Below are 22,898 nucleotides of genomic sequence, written 5' to 3' on the forward strand. Positions count from 1 at the left end.
AGCTAAAAGAGCCAAGAAGGGCTACTGAAGGTCTGAATGTTCACAAAGTCCAATGAAGGAACTAGAAACTCATACGACTGTGCTTATTTAAGTCCTGGATTTACCCCTACCCAGCTTGAAGGAACCTTCTGAGTGGCAGCTGGCCACCACCCTTGCCACTTCCAAAATACTGTGCAATTTAAAAGCTCCCAAAAAATTCAGATATGAAAAGGCACATCAGCCCCTTTGAAGTCCTTCTTTAGAAACATAACTTTTGTGGCATTTATGGTATCCTTGTCCTGTAGTCCACAACCAAATAAACCTTCCATTGGCTTCAATGGCAGTCTTGCCTGAGTAAGGAAAGCTGGATTTGGGCCTTGATTTGTAGGCATATATTCTACAAAAGGACATTTAACAGTAGATGCCATTTTGCTCTGAAATGTGTTCATCTAAAAAAGCCCTGGACACCATGGCAGTTATTTTTTCCACCAAAAACAATGATTTTGCATTTCAGATCAAGAGCTATACTTTAAGCATCTGAAAACCCCACAAGGTGATGGAGTTGCTGCAAAGATGGAACAAAGAGAACTGCTGGAATTCCTGCTAGTGTGTGTAAATTACCAAGGTTTTCCTCTACACAATTCTTACAAATCTTGCAAGTTACATCTCTCTCAGCTTCTCAAATACTAGCCTGGTGCAATTATATTCCTCTGTGATATTTCACAATAAAACTAACTGCTAACTCATGCCATAAAGGTACCTTTCTCCCTTGTTTTGAGGCTTGATAATTTCATTGATTCTCAGGCCAGAACAGACTATTGTGATTATCTGATCTGACCTCCTGTATAACACAGGCCATAAGAACTTCTGCCAAAAAACTACTAGAGCAGATCTTTTAGAAAACATCCAATCTTGATTTAAAAAGTATAATGATTGAGAATCCACCATGACCCTTTGTATATTGTTCCAATGATTAATTACTCCCAATTTAAAAAATATATGCCTTATTTCCACTCTGAATTTGTCTAGCTTCAGCTTCCAGCCATTGAATCATGTTATCTCTCTCTCTTTGCTAGACTGAAGAGCCCATTTATTAAATATTTTTTCCCCATGTAGGTATGTATAGACTATGATCAAGCCAGCCTTTAACCTCTTTGTTAAGCTAAATAGATTGAGTTCTTTGAGTCTATCGCTATAAAGAAAGTTTGCTAATCCTTTAACCATCCTTGTGGCTCTTCTCTGAACCCTCTCCAATTTATCAACATGCTGCTTGAATTGTGGGTACCAGAACTGGACACAGTATTCCAGCAGCAATCGCACCAGTGCCAAAGAGAGGTAAAATAACCTCTCTACTCCTACTCAAGATTTCCCTGTCTCTGCATCCCAGGATGGCATTAGCTCTCTTGGCCACAGCATTGAACTGGGAGCTCATGTTCTCAGAATTAAGGGAATGGATGGATGGATGAATGGATCAATGAAGTCCTGATTTTCTCTTTTAATACCCTGCAGCCCCATTTAGAGACTCTCTTTCTGGTATGTCACTTCCCTGCTTCTCAATGCCTATTTCAAAGAATTTAATAGTAGAAGCCAGTCTACTAAATCAATGACATTTTAATTGCAGCATATAATTACAGCATATAATTACTATTATCTGTGGTTCATGTGATTAGTTTAGCAGTAAAAATGCCATGAGTTTCTTATTAATGAATTGCCAGTTAATACCAAAAGTCATGGCAAGTTTAATAAAAGGTCCTGGGGCTAGGATGATATTAAGCTGTAGTAGGGCGGATGATCAGTGGCAGAAAGACACACTATATGGCACAACCTAGGTGCAGGAAAATTGAGCGTATAGACAGATTCTATTCTCCAGATTCTGGTCTCATTGATATAGGTATAAATCTGGAGTAATTCCACTGACTTCAGTGTAGTCACTCCAGATTGACGACAACGTCACTGAAGGTCAGAATTGTGCCCCATGTTTTATACTCAGGGCTGGAGAGAATACCAAATATTATACTGAAATAAAACACTTAGCCACAGAGGATGGAGGGAACTCCACTAGTCAGTACAGCTGGATCCTATTCCTATTGATGTCCCTGGGTGTTTTGCCACGGGGATCAGGATATGCAGGATTACCCTCTAGGTAAGTGGAGCGGCTGATGTTATTTCATACTTAAACCTAGCTTAAAGCTTTTAAATTGCATCTGCACTTGATTATTGCACACAAGTCAAATGTATAAACTGATGAATATAAGAAGTGTGGAGGGGAAAGAGGAGAGAGAAGGGGTAACAGAGCCCATTTATATTGTTAGGCCCATTTACACCCTCAATGAGATTTTTACCTTCCTTTTGCTCCGGTTCAGGGGCTGGCTTTCCTTTTAGGATTCTTGAAATATGGGCAACAGAAGCTTTTACTTTCTTCTTCAGAGTCTGCTCTACTGACTGCTCCATTGAGTGCGATCTGCCATAGGGTTTAAAGAGTCCTGATTTGCTGTGTGTGGAGCTTCTCTGCTTACCATCTGAGTCCTTTTGGAAACCATACATTGTCTGGGGTTCAGTTGTCACATGGCCCTCAGCTCCTTTTCCCATTGGTGGTTCGGAACCTTTCCCCAGCCTTCGAAGGGGTTGCCCTACAGCTTCGGAAATGTCCAAAAGGTTTTGTCTGGTTTCCTCCGTCGTGGCATCTTGTGAGTTATCTGAAGGGGATTTAATGTCCTCCCGAGTGCACAGCCTTTTATACTGATGCAAATGTCCTTTAGTCGCAGGAGGTAATTTAACCTTTTCGCCGAAGGGCATAAATCTTTTACCGGTTGGTTTGGATGGGGGCTTCTTGACGTTCATAAATTCAAATGGAAAATATACAATATCGTAGAGATCTGATAGGTTCAAATATGCAGGCTCTACCTCAGAGATATCAAATTTTGAAGTCCCGCTGCCAGTGCTAGGCATCTCTTCGGAGAGGTCTTTAATCTTCACTAAGGAAACTTCAGAGTGTTTGTCAGGTTCCTGGCTATCAGAGATATGACTAGATCTTTTTCCAGAACCTGAATGATCAGACGGGGATATGCTTGCTTTGCTGGAACGAGTGCTTTTGATTGCTAAATCCCCTAGATGTTTACATTCATGAGAAGCCACCTTTCCCTCCTCAGTGACTATACTCAACAGGGCTGGCATACTCAACTTATCTTCCACTGCAGGAATTGGTGCAGCTGATTCTGTAAGATCAGCCCGGTAAATGCCCTCTTCTCTTTTACCCCGTGGCACAAAATGAGTGGGATGTCTGGTGGCTGTATGGCCAGCTGGACCTTGGTAGAACATTTCCTTTGGAGGGGAGAAGTGCTTTTCACATCCCTCTTGAGTAGAAACGGACTCTGCCAAAACATTCATATCTTGAGACAGACAAACCATCTCTTCAACCAAGTCCTCCAGGACAGCAGACTCTGCCTTGCTGTAAACAGAAGGCTTCTGATGTGAGTGTTCCTGGCTTTCACCCTCGACAAGTGAAACAGGGGAAGTCTCTAGAATAGCTAGGCTTTCACTCTCTGAGTCTGCAGATTTCACCTCGCTGCAAACTGAAGGCTTCTGAGGTGACTGTTCCTGGCTGTCACTCTCATAGACTGGAAGCGGGGCAGTTTCTCGTTGTGGAATTGTGAGAATAAAAAGGCTTTCACCCCGTAGAACAGCAGACCCCACCTTAATGTGAACAGAAGGCGCCTGACAGGAATGTTCCTGCCTTTCACCCTCACAGTCTGAAACTGGGGCACTTTCTGGTGGCGGTGTTAGAATCATTGGATGTTTTCCCGCCAAAACAGTGGAGGCTGTGCCCAAGTAATCAGAAGGCTTCGGATGTAAGCATCCCTGGGTTTCACCCTGGCAGACTGAAAGTGGAGCAGTGTCTGGTTGTGGAGCTGTTAAAATATTTGGGCTTTCACCCTTACAAGCTGGAATTTGGGCAGTCTCTAGGAAAACTGGGCTTTCACCCTGTAGATCAGGAGACTCTGCAGCACTGTGAACAGAAGGCTTTGACTGCTGATGTGCACATTCTCGTCTCTCACTCTCGTGGGCTGATATTGGGGCTCTCTCGGATTCGGGAACAATCAAAACGGAGCTTTCACCCTGCAGAAGTGTAAACTCTGCACCACTAGGCTTCAGTGTCAGCTTTAAATGCTCTTCACTTTCACACGTGTGAGCTGACACTGGGGCTGTGTCTGGCTGCTGAGCAGTTAGAATCAGGCTTTCACCTTCCAGAACAGCTGGCTCCACATCCATGTCAATGGAAGCTTTTGTCTTTTGATGTAAATGCCCCTCACTTTCACCCTGGTGGGCCGACACTGGGACGTTCTGTGGTTGACCAGCTAGACCCGGGCATCCTTCATCACCACACTGTGCAGAAGGGACTGGCTGTTCTTCTGAACAATCCTTCCTAGCTTCCCTTGAGTCCTCCTCCATCAAATGCTCCTCAGGACAAACCTTGCCAGAGTCAGTAGATATGTCATGCTGCTGAGCTAGTCCGGGATAACTCCCCTGTGACGTTAGATCACAGTCTTCTTCCAGAATGTCTTGCTCCTTGGCTAAACTTATGGCTCTTAGTCTGTAATCATCCAGGGAACGGCTTCTGCTGGACACCTGAAGGGTGTGACGTGACGGTTTCCTAGCAGTATCAAAGGAAGCCGATTTGGTCAGAGGGCCTGTCACACCTTCTCTGCTTTTTCCATATTCTTCATCACCAGACATTGCTTCTTCTTCTTCTTCCTCCTCCTCTTCTTTCAATTCAAACTGTTCTAGAAGGGGTTCCCGTAGACCACTCAAGGGTACCTTTAAATACCCTGCTTTCCTGAAGGCCCTTCTTGTTCTGTCAAGGTGCCTTCTGTAGTCTCTGCCTGGTGAGACAGGTAGACGTGTAGGAGCCTCGGACGCTTGGCTGTAGAATGTGCTTTTAATGACACTATGTCTGGGGACACACAAGGGTGGTTTCTCCATTGCAGCTCCAGTCTTTACGATTTTATCTTTGTCCGGTAATAACGTGTCTGTTTTTCCTTTTGGTGGTGCCAAGTCCGATGTATCTAAAGTGGCCGCCTTCACCAATGAAGGCTGTTCTGCATCACTCTCTTGGGACTGATCTTTTTCATCTTTGATTTCTGAACTGACCACCTCTGCTTTCTGAGCAAAGGCACCTGCCATTAGTACTTTGCTTTCTGTAGGTGGCTTATCATCCAGCTCACTTTTCATTAAAGCATATTTCCGTCTCATGGGTTTTACTGGAGGCACCAAGACCTTGGAACGTTTCTCTTCTGCCGCATAACTTGGAGGTTCTTGATAACTCGGTGAATCAAACGCAGACAAGTGCAGTTCTGGTGTAGAGCCAAAGTGCCCTCTCCTGGGGAAGGATGCGTTCTCATTGTCTGAAGAGGAGCCAGTAGTAGTGGAAGAACTACTTTCTGCAACCAGGTGTCGGGAGATGCCTAGCGATGTGTTTTTGTGAGTTCTCTGTAGGATTTCTGGAATAGATCTCATTACCAGTATAGATTTATAGCACATGAGGGAACGCTGAAAAAGGAAAAAAATACAACATAACCAAAAAGCAGCGTAGTGATGAGAGTGGTGTAAACATACACGGGAAGAATTACACTATATATCCTCAAAATTGTTAACACACATAAGAGCTGCATAGCATATTGGCATTATTTCTTTCTGTGCAATATATTTTGACAGATTCATTTCTGGGCCGAACTCTCCTCTCATTCACTGAGTTCAGTGGAGGTATTGCTAACTTACACCTGTGTGAGTGGAGAACCAGGCTGCTGATTGACATTTTCAAAGCAGTGCAGGGGATTTAGCCACAGGTCACTTATTTCTATTGTTTCACTGAGTTTCTTAATTAAACATACAAGGCCAGATCCTTAGGTAAAGTAAAATGGCCTAATTCCACTCCAATCAGTAGCACTCCACTGACGTACATCAGCAGAGAAGCTGGACCCCGGCATGCTTCCTTATGTTATTATGTACTTCATTCTTTCTTTGGGAACCTTTTTGCTTCTGTATTGCGACTGACTGTAGGCCTTAAAATGAATAAAACATTTAAATAGATGTAAATACCCATATTCCACATGTGTTATATAATACAAAGGGATATGGGGGTATTCAGAACTACTAGGCCCGGCCCAAAGTTCAAAGACAGATTATCAGAGGTTTCCACTAATAATAATAAGCACTCACATAGTACTGTTCATCTACAAGGTGCTTTACACATATCAGTTAATGAGTTTATCACAACGTACCCTTGAGATAGGCAGTGTTATTCAATTTGTGGAAACGGAACATGTGCAGCTGGGAGGCAAAGAACTTGTTCCTACTGACAGAATGAATCAGACTCAGAGAGGAGATCAGCAATCAGAAGTTCCTGAGTCCCAACCCCATCCTCAGACCAATCTTAAGAACACACTAAAATACAGGTATCCAAATTGTTGAGGTAAAATCCTGGCTCCAATGAAATCAGTGGCAAAACTCCCACTGATGTTTGTATGGGGATTTCACTCTTGGTCTTTAGTATTCTCAGCATTTTGTGCATCGAAGCACAGAAAGTCTTTTTGTAGATTACGAAACAAGTCATCGGTGACCTCAGGCTGTGTCTTTACTTAATGTCCAGAAGGGGCTTCCCTCTTTCATTGCCCTGGGCTGGATCATGCTACAGAAGGCAAAACACTGGCTCTCGCAGGAAGACCTGTATTTTTTCAGCCTGGATACCTTATTTTTGCCACATCCACTGAACCTTTGCCCTTTGACCGTATTCCCTTCTCAGAGGCACACTGAGGAGACCTCTGCTGCACACCCTGCACTTGCGCTGCAGTCTTGAAAAGAAGAGACTTTTTTAAAAAAAGAGCAAAATAGACTGAGGACTGCTGACCTGCCACTTGCTTCGAGCCACAATGAACTTCAGCTGTTTTGTGTTAATAAAATGAGCCTCTTCTAGCGGGGGATTACTCTGCAAAAAAGAAGAATGAGGGAAAAAAGTGTTGGTCACAAAATCTCAATGACATTTTCAATGGCGTTTAAGATTTAGAAACACAGGTACATAAGACTAAAAGGGACCTCCAGGGTCTTCAAATCTAGTCCCCTGCTATTGTAGGAAACCCCTTCCTATCATCCTGGTCAGATTTCACTCTCCAGGGGACACAGCATATTTTAATTCAAGGAAGAGTCCAGTTGTTTAACTGCAATGGGCCAAATCTTGAACTCCTTATTTAGTGTTGGCTCTATCTCCCATTGTGGACCAATAAGAAGACATCTTGAACAAATTTCCAATGAGACCAGAATCAGGCCCTCATCATATATATACAGACACAGTGTCAAGGACTGCAGGTCCCAAACCCAGGGTCACAGGGCGCTTAGGCGTCAGTAAGTGCCAACCTGCCACCCAGTGACCTATTAATGGTTGCCGGAACTACGAACTCAGCACTGACAGAGGAGTCCAGTGCTGGGATCTGACTGGTGGAACTCTAGGGGTCCCGACTCATTCCCTGCTTCTATTTAAACCAAGCAGAGGAAGAGGAAGTTGTCTGTGCAACTGGGTTTCCCCTACTTAGACTGCTTCAGTTATGCTACCTGCTCCTGCTGCCTAATCCTGATCTCCCAGTATACAACCCAGCCTGCCTCCTGACCCTCAACTCATGCTCCAACCACTAGGTCAGGCCGCCCATGTCCCAGTCATCACACATACACACACAAACGCACACACATACACACAATAATTCGATTCTTCATTCCTTTCAGCTTTTCTCCTTCATTAGGGGTTCCAGGCACCCAAATATGAATTTTAATTTCCCCTTCCGCAAAAGGGCATAATCTCCTCTCAGTGCAAATGTGTTTTGCCTATTAATGTTAAGGGGAGTTCTTTACATGTTTTGAAAAGAAAAGACCCGAATGACCATAAACCAAAACGCCGCTTATTTCTGCAGGATGGTTCCCCAGCATCTATATGTACAAAATAGCTTCTACAAGAGAAACACAAATTGCTAGCTGACTGGGAGAGAGACTGGGTAAAATCCAAACAAACTTACCAAGAACCAGTTGTGTGAGAGACATTCCAAAGCACTAGGCCTGGTTCTGATAATAGAAAAGATACACATTTCAGCTGTGATCATCAGCATGACAAACCCAAAGGGATGTAGCTTCCTTGAAGATCAAGTGCCACCCAGATTGCTCTCTAGCTAGGGCCTTAAGACATCTGAGCCTGGAAGTCACTTTAAACAATACCAGCAAGGTTCTACAGATTACCCTTTACCAGGCAGGCTCTGTTATGGGGCAGTAAAGCCAACCAGAATGATCCTTTTTAAGCCAATTTTTTCTCCTAAACGGTAAAACACGTTTTCTCTTTTAATCTATAGTATATTTCCCAATGCTCAGACTTCTTGCAGGTCCCTCAAGTCAGGGACGATGGCAGTTACCACAGCATTCTGCAGGGCCTGCAGTGCCTTCCTTCATGATACCACAGGGGAAGACCAAGCTTCATGTCTCTACACTGCACCTGACTCGAGTCTCTGCAGTGCAGTCTTGACCAAAACAGAAATGACTGAAGTGTTTCTAAGAAGGAAGGCTGCATTACAGGTCACAGAGGGCACCTTTAACTGTGGGTTTGGCTTAGCCTTCCACATTGGTAGCTATTTGGGATAAGCCTAAATAGTGGAGGCACCAGCCATTCAGAGCAGAAAATGAAGCTCCCAGTTTCGTGCCTTCTCCCATGCTTGGAATATTATTATTATTTAGCTGTGTTCTAGAACAACCAAATTAACATGGTATGATATTCTAATTAGGTTCTTATACTGCCCTCGTCACCATAGTAACCAACTTCTCTTTCAAATAATTTCTGAACACCCACCTGTCTATGAGTAATAACATCAAGACACTTTGCTCATTCGCTATATACATTCTTATCTTTTGATTATAAACTCTTCAAGGTAGAGTTTTCTGGTGACTATATAAAGACGGATTTGAACCCAGCTGCATTCAGAGGTGAAAGGCTGATACACTAACTGACCATACCAACTTGTCCAAATTTTGTACTTTTCAGAGTGAATGTAGGTCTGATGGGCTGAGAATTGGCAGCTCATCCCACAAACATCTGGTACAATATTTTTGGAAAACAACAGAAATGTACTCACTCAGGAGAGAGCTGTAGGATCTGTCTGATAAAATCCTTCGCTTCTTCACTTAGGTGAACAAAGTCAGGGATAGTCCATGAAACTGTCCCGTTCTGGATATTTAGAAGGGTTGCTCTGTCATTTTCCCCAGCAAATGGAGACTTGCAGGTTAAACTTATTGTATTAACATTATAAAATAAAAGGAGACATGATTTGTTAGTATTTTATTGCTACTCAACCCTCCAAAAACATAAATGCAGGACAAAGGTTTTAAAGTGGGAGGCAGATTCAAAATGAGAGACGCACAGCACAAGTAATAATATTTGCACTTTTATAACATCTTTCAGCCAAGGTTTGTGAAGCACTTTGCAAAATTATTTATCCCCATTTTACAGATAAGGCATCTGAAGAACAGAAAAATTAAGGGTTTGATTTTCAAAACCGCCCTTGCAATTTAGCTATGTAAACGTGGACACATGCCTTTACATTAGGGAAGGCCAAAATATGTATCCATAAGATTGTATCGGTCATTGTGAAACACTTAACCCAAATCTATGAACTGACTGTTACTGACTATAATATTCATAGAAGCTGTCAGCTCTTTGGAACAGGGACATCATCTTTAGAACTGAAAGTGCTTAGAATATTGTTGGTAACACACACATTAAATAAATTATTAAATAATAATCACCACCATCTCACTCTTTACTCACTCAAAACTCCCACTGAAGTCATTGGAAGTTTTGCCTGAGTCAGGATTAAGGAAAGGGGGGGGGGAGGGATAGCTCAGTGGTTTGAGCATTGGCCTGCTAAACCCAGGGTTGTGAGTTCAATCCTTGAGGGGGCCATTTAGGGATCCGGGCCAAAAATTGGGGATTGGTCTTGCTTTGAGCAGTGGGTTGGACTAGATGACCTCTTGAGGTCCCTTCCAACCCTGATATTCTATGAAAGCTAAATAGGGCCCTTAAAGCAGATTATTTACCTTAAATAGCTGATGACTCCAGCAGCCCTGCGAAGAAAAGAAACATACTTATATCAGACAGGTATTCTTGCTTCTCCCCCTACCTCACCATACAGCTTCCCCGATTTCAGATGACAATAATCCAAATAACTGTACAATAGGATCAGCTTTACTTGCCCTATAAGGATTAGCTTTCTAAAGGCGAATTCTCACTGTTCCTTTGCATTAGTCCTGATTTTATTTTTACACAACACAGGAAACAGTTTTTGCACAATTTATTTAAAGGTGACTTAGGAAGGATTTAAAACAAAATCAGGTTTGTGTGCATTTTTCTTTTTTATTACGTATAAAGAAGAAATTTTTGTTAGTTTTTATTTATTAATTTAAAAAAAAAATTTTTTTACTGTAAACATATCAAGAATGTCAATTCTGGCTGTCCCTGGCTTTGCGGGACTACCTACCGGATGTCTCTCAAACAAAGATTTTGTTTTCTAGTTTGCCATTAGCGTTCAATAAATTTTATCAAAAACAGACAAAAATCAGAGTTCTTAACGTTCTGGCTCAAGTCCCCTTACCCTCTAAATTGCTCATCTTTCATTTTTAACTCTAAATTGTCCCGATCATTGTACCAGTTCTGCAGTAAATCACTGGTAGAAATTCCCCTACCATCCTTTTTTAAAAAAAACCACTTCTTTATACTGCATAAATAGATTACAAGCCCAATTTCTTTAACCCTTCAAGCAATTAGCCAGATGTTGCATTGAAAACATTTTGTATATGATCAACAGTGTGTATTTCTACATATCAGACATTCAGTACTACACCATGACTTCAGCAGAACTGAGGATGCTTAGCAACTCACAAGATAAGGCCCTTCCAGAGCAAAAGTGTACAGCAAAATTAAAATACATAAATGTTTGCAATAGACAATGTGTTTATCCCTCTACAGTACATGCTCCCAGTGTATCAATCAATTCATCCTGAAGCCCCAAAGTTATGTTGTTAGGTGCTATAACTTTAAAAAAAAGTGACAATTTACCAAATATCAGATGCTTTTGACACCGGGGACTGAGAGATAATTTCTGGGGATACAAACTCTGGAGATCCGTATTTGCTGTACTGAGGCTCAGATGGATTTATCTTTTGAGCGAACCCAAAGTCACAGATCTTAATGTCTTCTCTTTCTGGATAAATCATCAGGATATTTGGAGGCTAATGAATCAGAAAACATGGAGAAGGTTTATTTGCAAAAGGGCATTATTTTTAGATATAAGTAAATCTTTAATATATAGTCTGAATAAAGCACATCAGTCTCCTGACCGACATGCAATAATGGCTAAAATAAGGTAGATTTTCCTTTGCGGGTTACCTTAATATCCAAGTGAAGTACATTATTGTCATGGAGATAGCGGAGTCCTTCCAAAAGTTGCTTGATGTATAATTTAACCTTAAAAATCAAAATCAGTTACAAAATATTTTCTTTTGAATTGTACAGTGGGTCTACTTAAAAAGTTAATTCACGGTTCAGAGGGATTACCAACTCCAGAAATATTCCCTATGAGTAATATGGGAAACAAAAGTTTGAACTGATCATTAACGCTGACTGGAAAACAATTCCATTTTGTGAAAAGTTTCCAGGTTTCAAAAGTTTTTTTCTTTCCAGTGCAGATTAAAAATGTGACCTTTTGACATTTTTCACAAAACACCCCACAACCCATATGAGAGAAAGCTCCAGCCACCGCAGAATAGCGAATAGCCCAGTGATTAGGGTACTTGGAGGGAGTATGTGAACCTCAGTCTTCCATGTTCCATATCAGTGTCCTAACCTCAGGTCTCCTGGCTATTCTGGAGTGGGACCTGGACATGGGCCTATCCCCACCAGTGAAATTCCATTCTAGATCTCAGAAATTGATATATTTAGTGAAAAAATTTCCAACCAGCTCTAATGGTAACACCTCTACAAAAGGGAATAAACTTTTTACATGAGACTATTTTATGTGAAACAGATGGGGAACCAAACATTAGAACATAGAATTCAGACACAGCGGCTAAGGGGATGTCTACACAGCCCATGGCAACAAGCCTCCCAGCACAGGTCGACAGACTTGGGCTAGCAAGGCTCATAGTAGCTCTCTAAAAACAGCTGCGTAGACAGCGCTTTGTAGTTGCAGCTGATGCTGGATCTTGGGCTCTGAAGCCCATCCCCATTTCCTAGGCTTCCAAGTTTCTTGATCAAGGCTTGGGGGCTTGCTGACATGGGCTGCACAGACATACCTTCCACACCAAAGTTTTCCATATGTTAGGGAGCCTGAACTTGAAAAACAGAGATGCACTTAACAGGGGAAATGAACACCCCGAAACTTTGGGGGAAATTCCAATCCAGATTTCAACAGTATGTCTCAGGCCCTTGTCTAACACAGTTTGTTTGGTCTGTGTAGACCAGGCAAGCACATTTTTAAATAGTGTTAGAAAGCCATTTTTTAGATCAAGCACAGATCCTAATACGAGTAAAATTTCACTATGGGTGGGGATTTAATATCCAGGCCCAGTTAGAAGATAATTTAGCCTTGCCTCCACAGTTTTATCTGATGTTTCCTCCGAGACCTGAGGAAAATAAAAGTAGCCACTGGAATGTAGGAGACTTGTGTTCCAGAACAAGACAGACTATGGGGCTCTTATATTTTGAGCTAGAATGGACTGAAAAAAACTCAGAGGACACCATCTCAGTTCTTGGCTTGGGGAGCGCAAGGAAGTGAAGAAAAACACAATCCCTAGTGAACATGAAATTATTACACAAGTCAAAACACATGGAAGCTACATGATAGAAGTTCTGGTGGGGGAAAGTGGCAGAGTTATGGAGACAATATGTTCTTGGGTCTAACACGGAAATATAGAATTTGGCTGAGCACATGTGTATCATCAAAAACCATCGGCTTCTCGTTTCATTCCATTGAGAAGCTATCATTGGGAACGAAAGATTCAGGGTGGGCACTTAAACAATTCATTCTGGTTTGACAGGCTGAGACAGTCCCCATACTTAAGATGGATAGTATAAATAAAGCTGCCATATTCTGTAGAACCAGAATGAATTTTGGAGTGCACCTACCGTACTTTGAAATTTTAAAATGACAAGAAATTGGTACCTCTGCTTCAGTAACAACACTCTTCCTGAATAAACGGTCCAAGAGCTCCTCATTGGAGCACCTAGCAAGGACATTAAGGAAAACTAAGACCATTGGTTTATTATCATAATTTACTAGCATTCTGCAACAAATACAATCTTTGATAAAAAAATAAGAACAGATCAAAGAGGGCAGCATATCCTTGGTGATGTTAAATCCTCTCTCTTTGCCAGGAATTGTCTGAAGGTCTGTTATAAAAAACCTCAAATCCAGAAGGAGCTAGGGCAGTCCTCCTATGGGAAATGGTAAACTCAACAGCTGAAAATCTTTGCTCCTTAAAAATTAAATGAAACCCATGGAATTAACAAGCTGCTCTGTGCCAAAATTCTCCCGTTAGTCATGTTGGTTGGTTGCTCCTCACCATCTTTCCTCTGTGCTTGCATATTGTCCATCTAGACTATAATCCCATTGGGGCAGGGACCTCAGCTTTCATATATTTCAGTAAAATGTTTTGGCGCTATATAATCAATTGGTGCGAGAGCTATTTTTCTAAAACAGCTTTTTCTATTGTGAATCCACCCATCCTTGGTACTTATATGGCCCCCATTCCCATTGTATCTGAGCACCTTACAATCTTTAATATGTTTATGTTGTACAAATGTGTACTTTTATCTCAGGTGAAAAATATAAATGCTTATATTTATATTGACATGGGTTTCCCTTAACTGGCACTTCCCAGCATTATCTGAGAAAAAGAAGGGAAGAAAAGGATACAACTCCAAAATCAAAACTAAGGTTTTCCTTGTTTCAAACTCATCCAGCAGCTGGGTGATTTTATCATGGGAGAGCGTGGCTAGGATGTCCCTCTCTTGATAGGACTGGGTTCTTGTTTTGCTTCGCAGAGGTATGAACTTGGCAGCACAGGATACTCTGTTCCCTTTGTGCACAACCCGTTTCACAAAGCTGAAAGAGCCCCTGTACATAATCAAAAAATATACCACATTGAGGTTTTGCCCTGTATCCTCCTGCATGTCAGATTCACAATGCTTGCGTTCATTGTCTACCCCCATGCAATCCTCTCTCAAAGCCTTCCCTCCACATTCACCTTAAACTCAGTCTAATGTAATGATCTGACTTTATTGTATGTGAGATCATGTCTCCCTCTGTTGACTGGCCCCCCAAAACTGAACAGCCTGCTATTCACTGCCAGTTAACACTTACACCTTTAGCTCCAGTGTCTGGGGCGTGTGCTGAAGGCCCGAGGTTCACTCTTGGTAGACAGTCAACATGGTGTCTGTATGTACACATTCATGGGTCTGTCACACCAAGATAATGCCAAAATAACGTATCTGGGGCAAAATTCTCCTCTCCATTACACCTGTACAGCCTCACTGAACTCAACAGGGTTGCACAAGCGTCAAAGCAAGTCCGTGGAATTGCACGGGTGTGACCAAAGGCAGAATTTGCTCTATCAATGCTGTTTTCTCTACACGGTAATACTTCACCCAACTTTGGGGTACACCCTGAGATGATTTTATCGTCCCTTCCATCCTTTATTAAAAATCTCAGGGAACACCCTGCACACATGGAGCAGGGATGACCATCCCATCAACTCCTGTGCTTTAGACATGTCAAAACTTGACAAAACTGGGCACAGTTCTGCCCTCGGTTACTTAGGTATGAATACCATTGACTTCAATGTGTTTAAGTGAAATCCAATCCAGTTGCAGGCACAGAAATGAAGGAAAAATGCAGACCCATGCAATTATACTGCACTTGCGGAAACCACTGAGATCCCACAATACCAAAGACATGGAGTGAAATCCTGACTCCACTGAAGTCAATGGGAGTTTTGTCATTGACTTCATTGAGACTAGGATGTCAGCCATGGTTTTTACCATACTAACTACTATAGTGCAAAGTGGACAAAAAGAAAAGGTGGGTCAAATTAAGTCCTGGGATAAGTGGGCTCAGCAACCAAGAAAGTCAACGAGAGCTCTGCCCACTTGTGCCAAACCTGAATGCAGCCTGGATGCTTAACTAAAAATAGGAATGAATAAAAGATGTGAACAACAGCATAGTGATAGCCTAGGGTGATGCGCAGAATGGGTCTGCACGTGTTTGGGAAGGCCTGCACCATTCACTCATGCCTCCTCTCAGAAGTTAGGTGGTCACCCCAGACTCGGGTTTCATAGCTCCTCACACCATCATGTATTCTGCTTTGTTTCTCCCATTAGCTGCATTATATGAATTTTCCTGTGAGTGGAAGGGAAACACCTTCCCTGTCACAAGACTGGGATTAATACTGCTTCATGAACTGGCTACCACACTGCCCCCTCTTCCCTTGAAGAAAAACTGTCCCTGCTCTCCTTTCCACTGGGACTCCATGGGGAGTGAGATACCCAGGCTGCTCCTAATCTGGTACACTTCCACTGCAATGCAATGTGTCCTCCCTTTTTATTGCATATGCCCTCAAACGTCCATGTCTTGGAGACCCTCCTCCTGGTCAAGTGAGGGATACAACTTCTTCAGGAGTGCAGTAGTCCTGGTTCCATGCTCTGGCCAGAGAGCCGGGATAGAAGCTCCCTTCCTTAGAGTTTGTGGAGCATGCCGACTCTAGATCAGTAGTTCTCTTCATATTAAAAGAGATCAGACAGGCACTTATACATTCCCCTGAAAGGACATTTTAAAAGTGAAAAATCACACTTACCTTCCTATCTCCTGCTTCACCTCATAGAAGGAATGGAGTTTCCTTCGGGTGCTCTGTTTCTTTGTCACTTGGTCTTTCTTAGCTTTGGTAACCAAAGAAAAAATTTGTAATAGTGTTCAGACAACACGGCCATGGAACAACATGCAAAACTATCATGCTGACAAAGTTCTGCGGGAAATAATATGATCCATTTTCTAAGCTTCTGTTTAGAATTAGGCACAGAGGGCTATTGAAGGTTTTTGGCACCATAAATACAGGGGCCCAGATTCTCAGCCGGTGTAGATAGCATATCTAGACAATACACCACCAACCAAGCCCTAGAGTGGCTCCAGCTAGCAAGGTGCTAATAACCCTGGAATATGCCTCCAGAAGCCTAAGCGTTAGACACGAATCAGTGCACCACAATTCTGGATGTGACTAATGGTCATGGGGAGCCAATACAGCAAACCTAAGAAATGAAGTTACCCTCATGTACAACAAGCTCTGCTTTGCACAAGACCTCCCCTCCTGCATTTTTGGCAATGCAGGTATAGACGCCACCGTCTTCTGAGGCAACATCTTCCAGGATCAAAGAGTATGTTGTGCCTTCTTTCACTTGATGGATCCTGTTGCTGTCAGTCAACAAGGAATTATCCTGGAAGAATGAGACACTACTTCAGTATTAAAGTGCCAGGGTGAAATAGGTCCTGATACACTGCAAGGATTTAGATCAGTGATATTCAGACCTCAGTGGTTCAGGAGCCAAATTAGCGATCAACATTACCCAAAACAGCCATACTAGTGTGAATTCATTGTTTCATTTACACTCTCTCGATATTATTCTCACAGCAAATAAGTTAATAATTTAGTGTAAGTTGATAAATTAATTGGTTAATAACATAGTAAAAGCATCCTGATTGGTCAATAACTTAGACTGGTTATAATTAAATCACACAGCGTTTTAATATCATGTGCTGCAAAGAGCCGCAGGAAATGCATTACAGAGCCATTTGGGACTCGCGAGCCTCAGTCTGAGTATCCCTGATTTAGGTAGAACAACAGTAGCTAAAATGGAGATCTACTGTGCACTTAGAATATAGAAGTTGCTTATATTTCAGAGAAAATTTTCTATGCCCTGGTACAGATGCTCTGTTTTCAATAGCAACTTGGACAGAGTAAACCCAGTGCAGATAAAATAAGAATGAACTCAAACCTTTGCCTAAAAATCTAAATCTGAAGCCTTTTTTTTTTAAATTCCGAACTTCTCAGTTTCAGCCAAGACCAAAAGCAGAAATACCACAAAAAAGTGGAGCTCTCGGTATTTTCCATTCATGACCAAGTAGTAATGGAAGTCTCATAATACAAGCTTTTCGTGTGTGATTTCCAGCTCAATTTCAAGACCAAAGAAGTCTGAATAAGCAGGGGTTTAGTGGTTAGAGTAGAGGGTTAGGAATCGAGACTCCTAGGTTCTATTTCTTATTCTGACACTAGCTTCCTTTGCTCCCTTGGTCTGACCCAGTCTGGCAATTCCTACATTCGCATTATTCTTTAATTGACTTAACAATCAGAAGTTTTAACCTTGGAGGTTCATCACTTCTTTGCCGGCAAATAAGACCAGCCATTCTCGGCCCAACAATAAATACAGGAGGCTATTTGAGCCTATTATGGCTGAGAAAAAAGTCCCCTACGGCCAACTGTTTTCTAATTTCTCCGTTATTTGTTAATTTTGCCACACCCCATTCCTTTCTGTTGCACTCATCCACTATGGAAACATTTTCTACCTACCTTATACCATGCAATAGTAGGCTGGGGATTTCCTTCAATAACCGCATGAAATTTGGCAAGCTCCCCAGACTGAACCTGCACATCCTCAATGGTCACTTGCATATATGGAGGGCCTGGGGAGACAAAAAGGTTTACATTGCTTAAAAGAGAGTTCAGTTTTGTTAGAATCAAGCTGGGGCTCAACGAATGGGAGTTTTGGTTACATTTTGTGAGATGCTCAAAGTATTACCAACCCAAGATGCCCCAAAAGTCATGTGAGTGGCTTAAAAAACATGAGATTTTAAAGATAATATATCTGCACTTCTTTTTATTGGCTTTTGACCCTTTGGGCTTCACATTTTCAAGCTCACCTGAGCTGGAGCTTTAAGAAAACCACCAAACATTGTGATAAATTTGCAACCATTGGCAAAACAATGAGACAACCATGGGAACCGAGACAGAAGGGTAAAATGATGCAATTTCTTACTTTCTGCGCTCTTCTCCTCTGTTTTATAAACGCAGGTTCTTTCTGTGGTCTCAATATAAATTTGACTCTGGACATCCCAGACCACGTCTGCCCCTTCTCTTCTACACCAGTCTGCTCCCTCTGTGACTGCTGATGTTCTTTTCACATAAACCAAGAGGCAGAGTCATTACTCAGACATCCTTCACCTCAGACAATAATAAGTAGGATCTACAAAGCAACTTAAACAGACCAGGCCACAGCATCCTCAGATGCCTCCCACTCACTAACTCACTGCTCATAATGAAATCTTAAAAGACATCCCCACCAGCTGGAGCATAGAATAATAGTAATTATAGCCAAGTGATGCTACTATTATTCACTGATCATGGACATTTTAGGATATAAATTATGGCAGAGAAAAACCCTGCTTTGTTTTGTCCTTGGCACAAACAACCAGCTACAACATAAATGTGTTTGGAAACTCTAGCTGCTCTGTACTCCTGCAATGTACATTCATGTCTCCAAAAACAGGCAATGAATTTCACACACGAAACAGAAGGGATAATACAGCCGTTTAGGATTATATCCTGCCATTGTTCTGGGTGTTTAACTACCAGTAAGTTCAATATTTACTTAAAACCGATTACAGGATAGTTTTGATTTGGGGACTTATTTACTCTCCATGTAGTGTACCTCTCAACTCTCCTCTGTCTTGTTGACATATGACAAACATGCACGACACTTTAAAGATAATGCTAAACCCCAGTAACAGTAATGGGGGATTCGATTATTAGAAATATCTATACTATCTAGTTGGGTTTGTGATGACCAGGAGAACCGCATGGTAAATTGCCTGTTTGGTGTGAAGACTGAGGACCTCTCAAGACATCTGGATGGACTTATGTGCAGTGCTGAGGCAGAGCCAGTGGTCGTGGTACATGTAGGTACCAATGACAAAGGGAAAGATAGGAGGAGAGGACCTGGAGGCCAAATTTAGGCTGTTTCCTGCAGCTCCCATTGGCCAGGAACGGCGAACCACGGCCACTGGGAGCTGCAGGGGGCCGTGCCTGCCCACGGTCAACAAAAACAAAATGTCTCGCAGCCTGCCAGCGGATTACCCTGATGGGCTGCATGCCAAAGGTTGACGACCCCTGCTCTATAGCCTACTAAAGAGGAGAGGATAGACGTTAATAAAGTACACGTAGGAACTGAAGAGAAAGTCAAACAAAAAGAGTCCCATTCAATTACATTGCACGAAGGCAGATAACTAAACATTGACAAATTTTATAAGTGCTTGTTTACAAATGCTAGATGTTTAAATACTAAGATGGATGAACCTGAATGCCTCATATTAAGTGAAGATATTGGTATAACAGGTATCACATAAGTTTGGTGAAACTAAGACAATCAATGGAACACAATAATACCAGGGTGCAAAATATATAGGAATGGTAGGGTTGGTCACACTGGTGGGGAAGTGGCCCTATACATAAAAGAAAACAGAGTCAAATATAATAAAAATCTTAAATGAATTAAACTGTACCACAGAACCTCTATGGATACAAATTCCATGCTTGAATAATTACAGCATGTCCATAGGCATATACTACTGACCACCTGACCAGGATGATGACAGTGATTGTGAAATGCTCAGGGAGATTAAGGAAGCTACAAAAACAGAAAACCCAGTAATAATGGGAGATTTGAATTACCCCCATATTGTCTATACATGTCACCTCAGGAAGGATGCAGAGATAAAAATTTTAGACACCATTAATGATTGCTTCTTGGAGCAGCTAGTCCTGGAACCCACAGGGGAGAGGCAATTCTTGATTCAGTCTTAAGTGGTGCACAGGATCTGATCCAAGAGGTGAATATACCTGAATCGCTCAGTAATATCAACCATAATGTAATTAAATTTAACATCCTTGCAGGGAGAAAAATACCAAAGAAACCCACCACAGCCGTATTTAACTTCAAAAAGGGGAACTACACAAAAATGAGGAAGCTAGTAAAATAGAAACTAAAAGGAACAGTCATGAGGGAAATGCCTGAAAGATGCATGTAAACTGTTTTAAAACACCACGATAGAGGCTCAAACTATATGTATACCCAAAATGAAAAGAAAAAAAAAAAAGGTGAGAGGATCAAAAAAAATGACACTGGGTCTAACCAAGAGAGTAAAAGAGGTGGTTAGAGGCAAAAAGGCATCCTTTAATAACTGAAAGCCAAATCCGACTGAGAAAAATAGAAAGGCACATAAACTCTTGCAAGTATAAACACTTAATTAGGCAGGCCAAAAAAAGAATTTGAAGAACAACTAGCAAAAGACACAAAAACGAACAGCAATTTTTTAAAGTACATCAGAAGCAGGAAGCCTGCCAAACAATCACTGGGGCCACTGGATAACTGAGGTGCTAAAAGAGCACTCGAGGAAGATAAGGCTGTTGCAGAGAAGCTAAATGAATTTTTTGCGTGAGTTTTCACTGCAGAGGATATGAGGAAGATTCCCACATCTGAGCCATTCTTTTTAGGTGATAAATCTGAGGAACTGTCCCACATGGAGGTATCAATAGAGGAGGTTTTGGAACAAATTGATATATTAAACAGTAATAAATCACAAGGACCAGATGGTATTCACCCAAGAGTTCTGAAGGAATTCAGATATGAAATTGCAGAGCTACTAACTGTGTTTTGTAACCTATGCTTAAACCAGACTCTGTACCAGATGACTATAGGATAGCTAATGTAATTCTTATTTTAAAAAAAAGACTCTTGGAGAAGAGTCAACATGGCTTTTGTAAAAGGAAATCATGCCTCACCAATCTATTACAATTCTTTCAGGGAATCAACAAACGTGGACAAGGGTCATCCAGTTGACATCGTGTACATGGACTTTCAGACACCCTCTGACAAGGTCCCTCACCAAGGGCTCATAAGCAAAGTAAACAGTCATGGTATAAGAGGGAAGGTCCTCTCATGGATCAGTAACTGGTTAGAAGACAGCAAACAAAGGGTAGGAATAGATGGTCAGTTTTCAGAATTGAGAGAGGCAAATAGTGGTGTCCCCCAGGGGTCTGTACTGGGACTCATACTGTTCAACATATTAATAAATGGAAAAGGGGGTGAACAGCGAGGTGGCAAAATTTGCAGATGATACAAAATTACTCAAGATAGTTAAGTCCAAAGCTGATTGTGAAGAGTTACAAAGGGATCTCACTAAACTGGGTCACTGGGCAACAAAATGGCTGGTGAAATTCAATGTTTGTAAGTGAAAAGTAATGCACATTGGAAAACATCATCCCAACTATACATACAAAATAACGAGTTCTGAATTAGCTGTAACCCCTCAAAAAAGAGGGCATGAAGTCAACAAGCTAACAGAATCTTGGCAACTATTAGAAAAGGGATAGATTATAAAACAGAAAACATTGTAATACGCCTCTGCATAAATCCATAGTACAGCCACACCTTGAATACTGCGTGCAGCTCTGGTCGCCCCATCTTGAAAAAGATCTATTAGAATTGGAGAAGGTACAGAGAAGGGCAACAAAAATGATTACAGGTAAGGAACAACTTCCAGATGAGGAGAGATTAAAAAGACTGGGATTGTTTAGTTTAGAAAAGAGATGGGGGGAGGGGGAGATAGGACAGAGGTCTATAAAATCATGAATGATGTGGAGACAGTGAATGAGGACACATAATTTACTCCTTCACATAACACATGAACCAGGGTTCACCTGATTAAATCAATAGGCTGCAGTTTTGAAACAAACAAGTAACTACTTCACATGATGCACAATCAACCTGTGGAACTTGTTGCCAGGGGATGTTGTGGAGGCCAAAAGTATAACTGGGTTCAAAAAAGAATGAGAGAAGAAGTTCAAGGAGGATAGGTCCATCAATGGCTATTAGCAGAGATGGTCAGGGATGCAACCCCCATGATCTGGGTGTCCCTTCACCTGGGACTGCCAGAAACTGGGACTGGGTGACTGGGGGTGGATCACGCAATAATTGCCCTGTTCTGTTCATTGCCTGTGAAGCATCTGACACCGGCCACTGTTGGAAGACAGGATACTGGGCTAGATGGACCATTGATCTGACCCAGTATGGCTGCTCATGTTAAATCTACTCAGGTCACTTCAAGCTACCAGCTACAACATTCAAGAAAACTGGATTGTAGGGCAGCTTTTTCAAGGACAAAGACACATTCAGAATTCCATTCAACACTTTGAGCGTCATGATGTTTATGCTTACCTGGTAATGGGAATAGTGCGTTCCTGACCTCCTGCAGCTCCAGCAGTCGTCTCTTTTTGGGAAGTGGTTGGGCTTGACTTTGTTTCACTCAGTTTCTCATCTGGAATTTTCCCAGTGCTGTCTCGCACTTCACCTGAGAGTGAAAACAGGACCTGTTAGACTAGTTACATAGGACAACATGGCTGAAAACAAGGGCTGAGATCAATTTCTGCTCTGAGTTCCAGCCGAACATCCCATCAGACTTCAGTGGGGTTCAATCACCGTAACTAAGAGGAGAATTTGGCCCTTTTCAGAGGAGTATGTGAAACGAAGTGTTCTCAGTGAAATAAAAATCATCGATGTTAGAATATGGCTGACTGGGCAAAAGCATCAGGATTTTTGTTGTGAGGAAACACCCAGGCATGAATAGGAAAAGTACAAAGAAAATTTAAATAGAAATGAAAAAAACCCCAGCATGTGTGAAGCAAACAAGTTGATCAATTACATACATTCAAGGAAAATAGTTGCCTGAGTGTCCTCCAGC

At 41.8% G+C, this 22,898-nt stretch overlaps 1 protein-coding gene across 1 annotated transcript in view; it reads right to left on the minus strand.

Moving 5' to 3' along the window:
- OBSCN (obscurin, cytoskeletal calmodulin and titin-interacting RhoGEF) overlaps positions 1-22,898 on the minus strand; it is a 281,809-nt gene that overhangs the window by 17,679 nt on the left and 241,232 nt on the right. Inside the window, exons 101-114 of the mRNA XM_043541677.1 lie at positions 22,376-22,508; positions 18,140-18,276; positions 17,674-17,786; positions 16,375-16,543; positions 15,910-15,991; positions 13,974-14,174; positions 13,221-13,281; positions 11,447-11,524; positions 11,117-11,289; positions 10,099-10,125; positions 9,138-9,290; positions 8,037-8,082; positions 6,884-6,961; positions 2,322-5,526 (exon numbers count right to left, since the gene is read on the minus strand). Coding sequence (XP_043397612.1) covers positions 2,322-5,526; positions 6,884-6,961; positions 8,037-8,082; positions 9,138-9,290; positions 10,099-10,125; positions 11,117-11,289; positions 11,447-11,524; positions 13,221-13,281; positions 13,974-14,174; positions 15,910-15,991; positions 16,375-16,543; positions 17,674-17,786; positions 18,140-18,276; positions 22,376-22,508 — 4,656 coding nt within the window. The remainder of the gene's footprint in view (positions 1-2,321; positions 5,527-6,883; positions 6,962-8,036; positions 8,083-9,137; positions 9,291-10,098; positions 10,126-11,116; positions 11,290-11,446; positions 11,525-13,220; positions 13,282-13,973; positions 14,175-15,909; positions 15,992-16,374; positions 16,544-17,673; positions 17,787-18,139; positions 18,277-22,375; positions 22,509-22,898) is intronic.

The sequence above is a fragment of the Chelonia mydas genome, chromosome 2 (genome assembly GCF_015237465.2).
Source record: "Chelonia mydas isolate rCheMyd1 chromosome 2, rCheMyd1.pri.v2, whole genome shotgun sequence".
Classification (NCBI taxonomy): Eukaryota; Metazoa; Chordata; order Testudines; family Cheloniidae; genus Chelonia; species Chelonia mydas.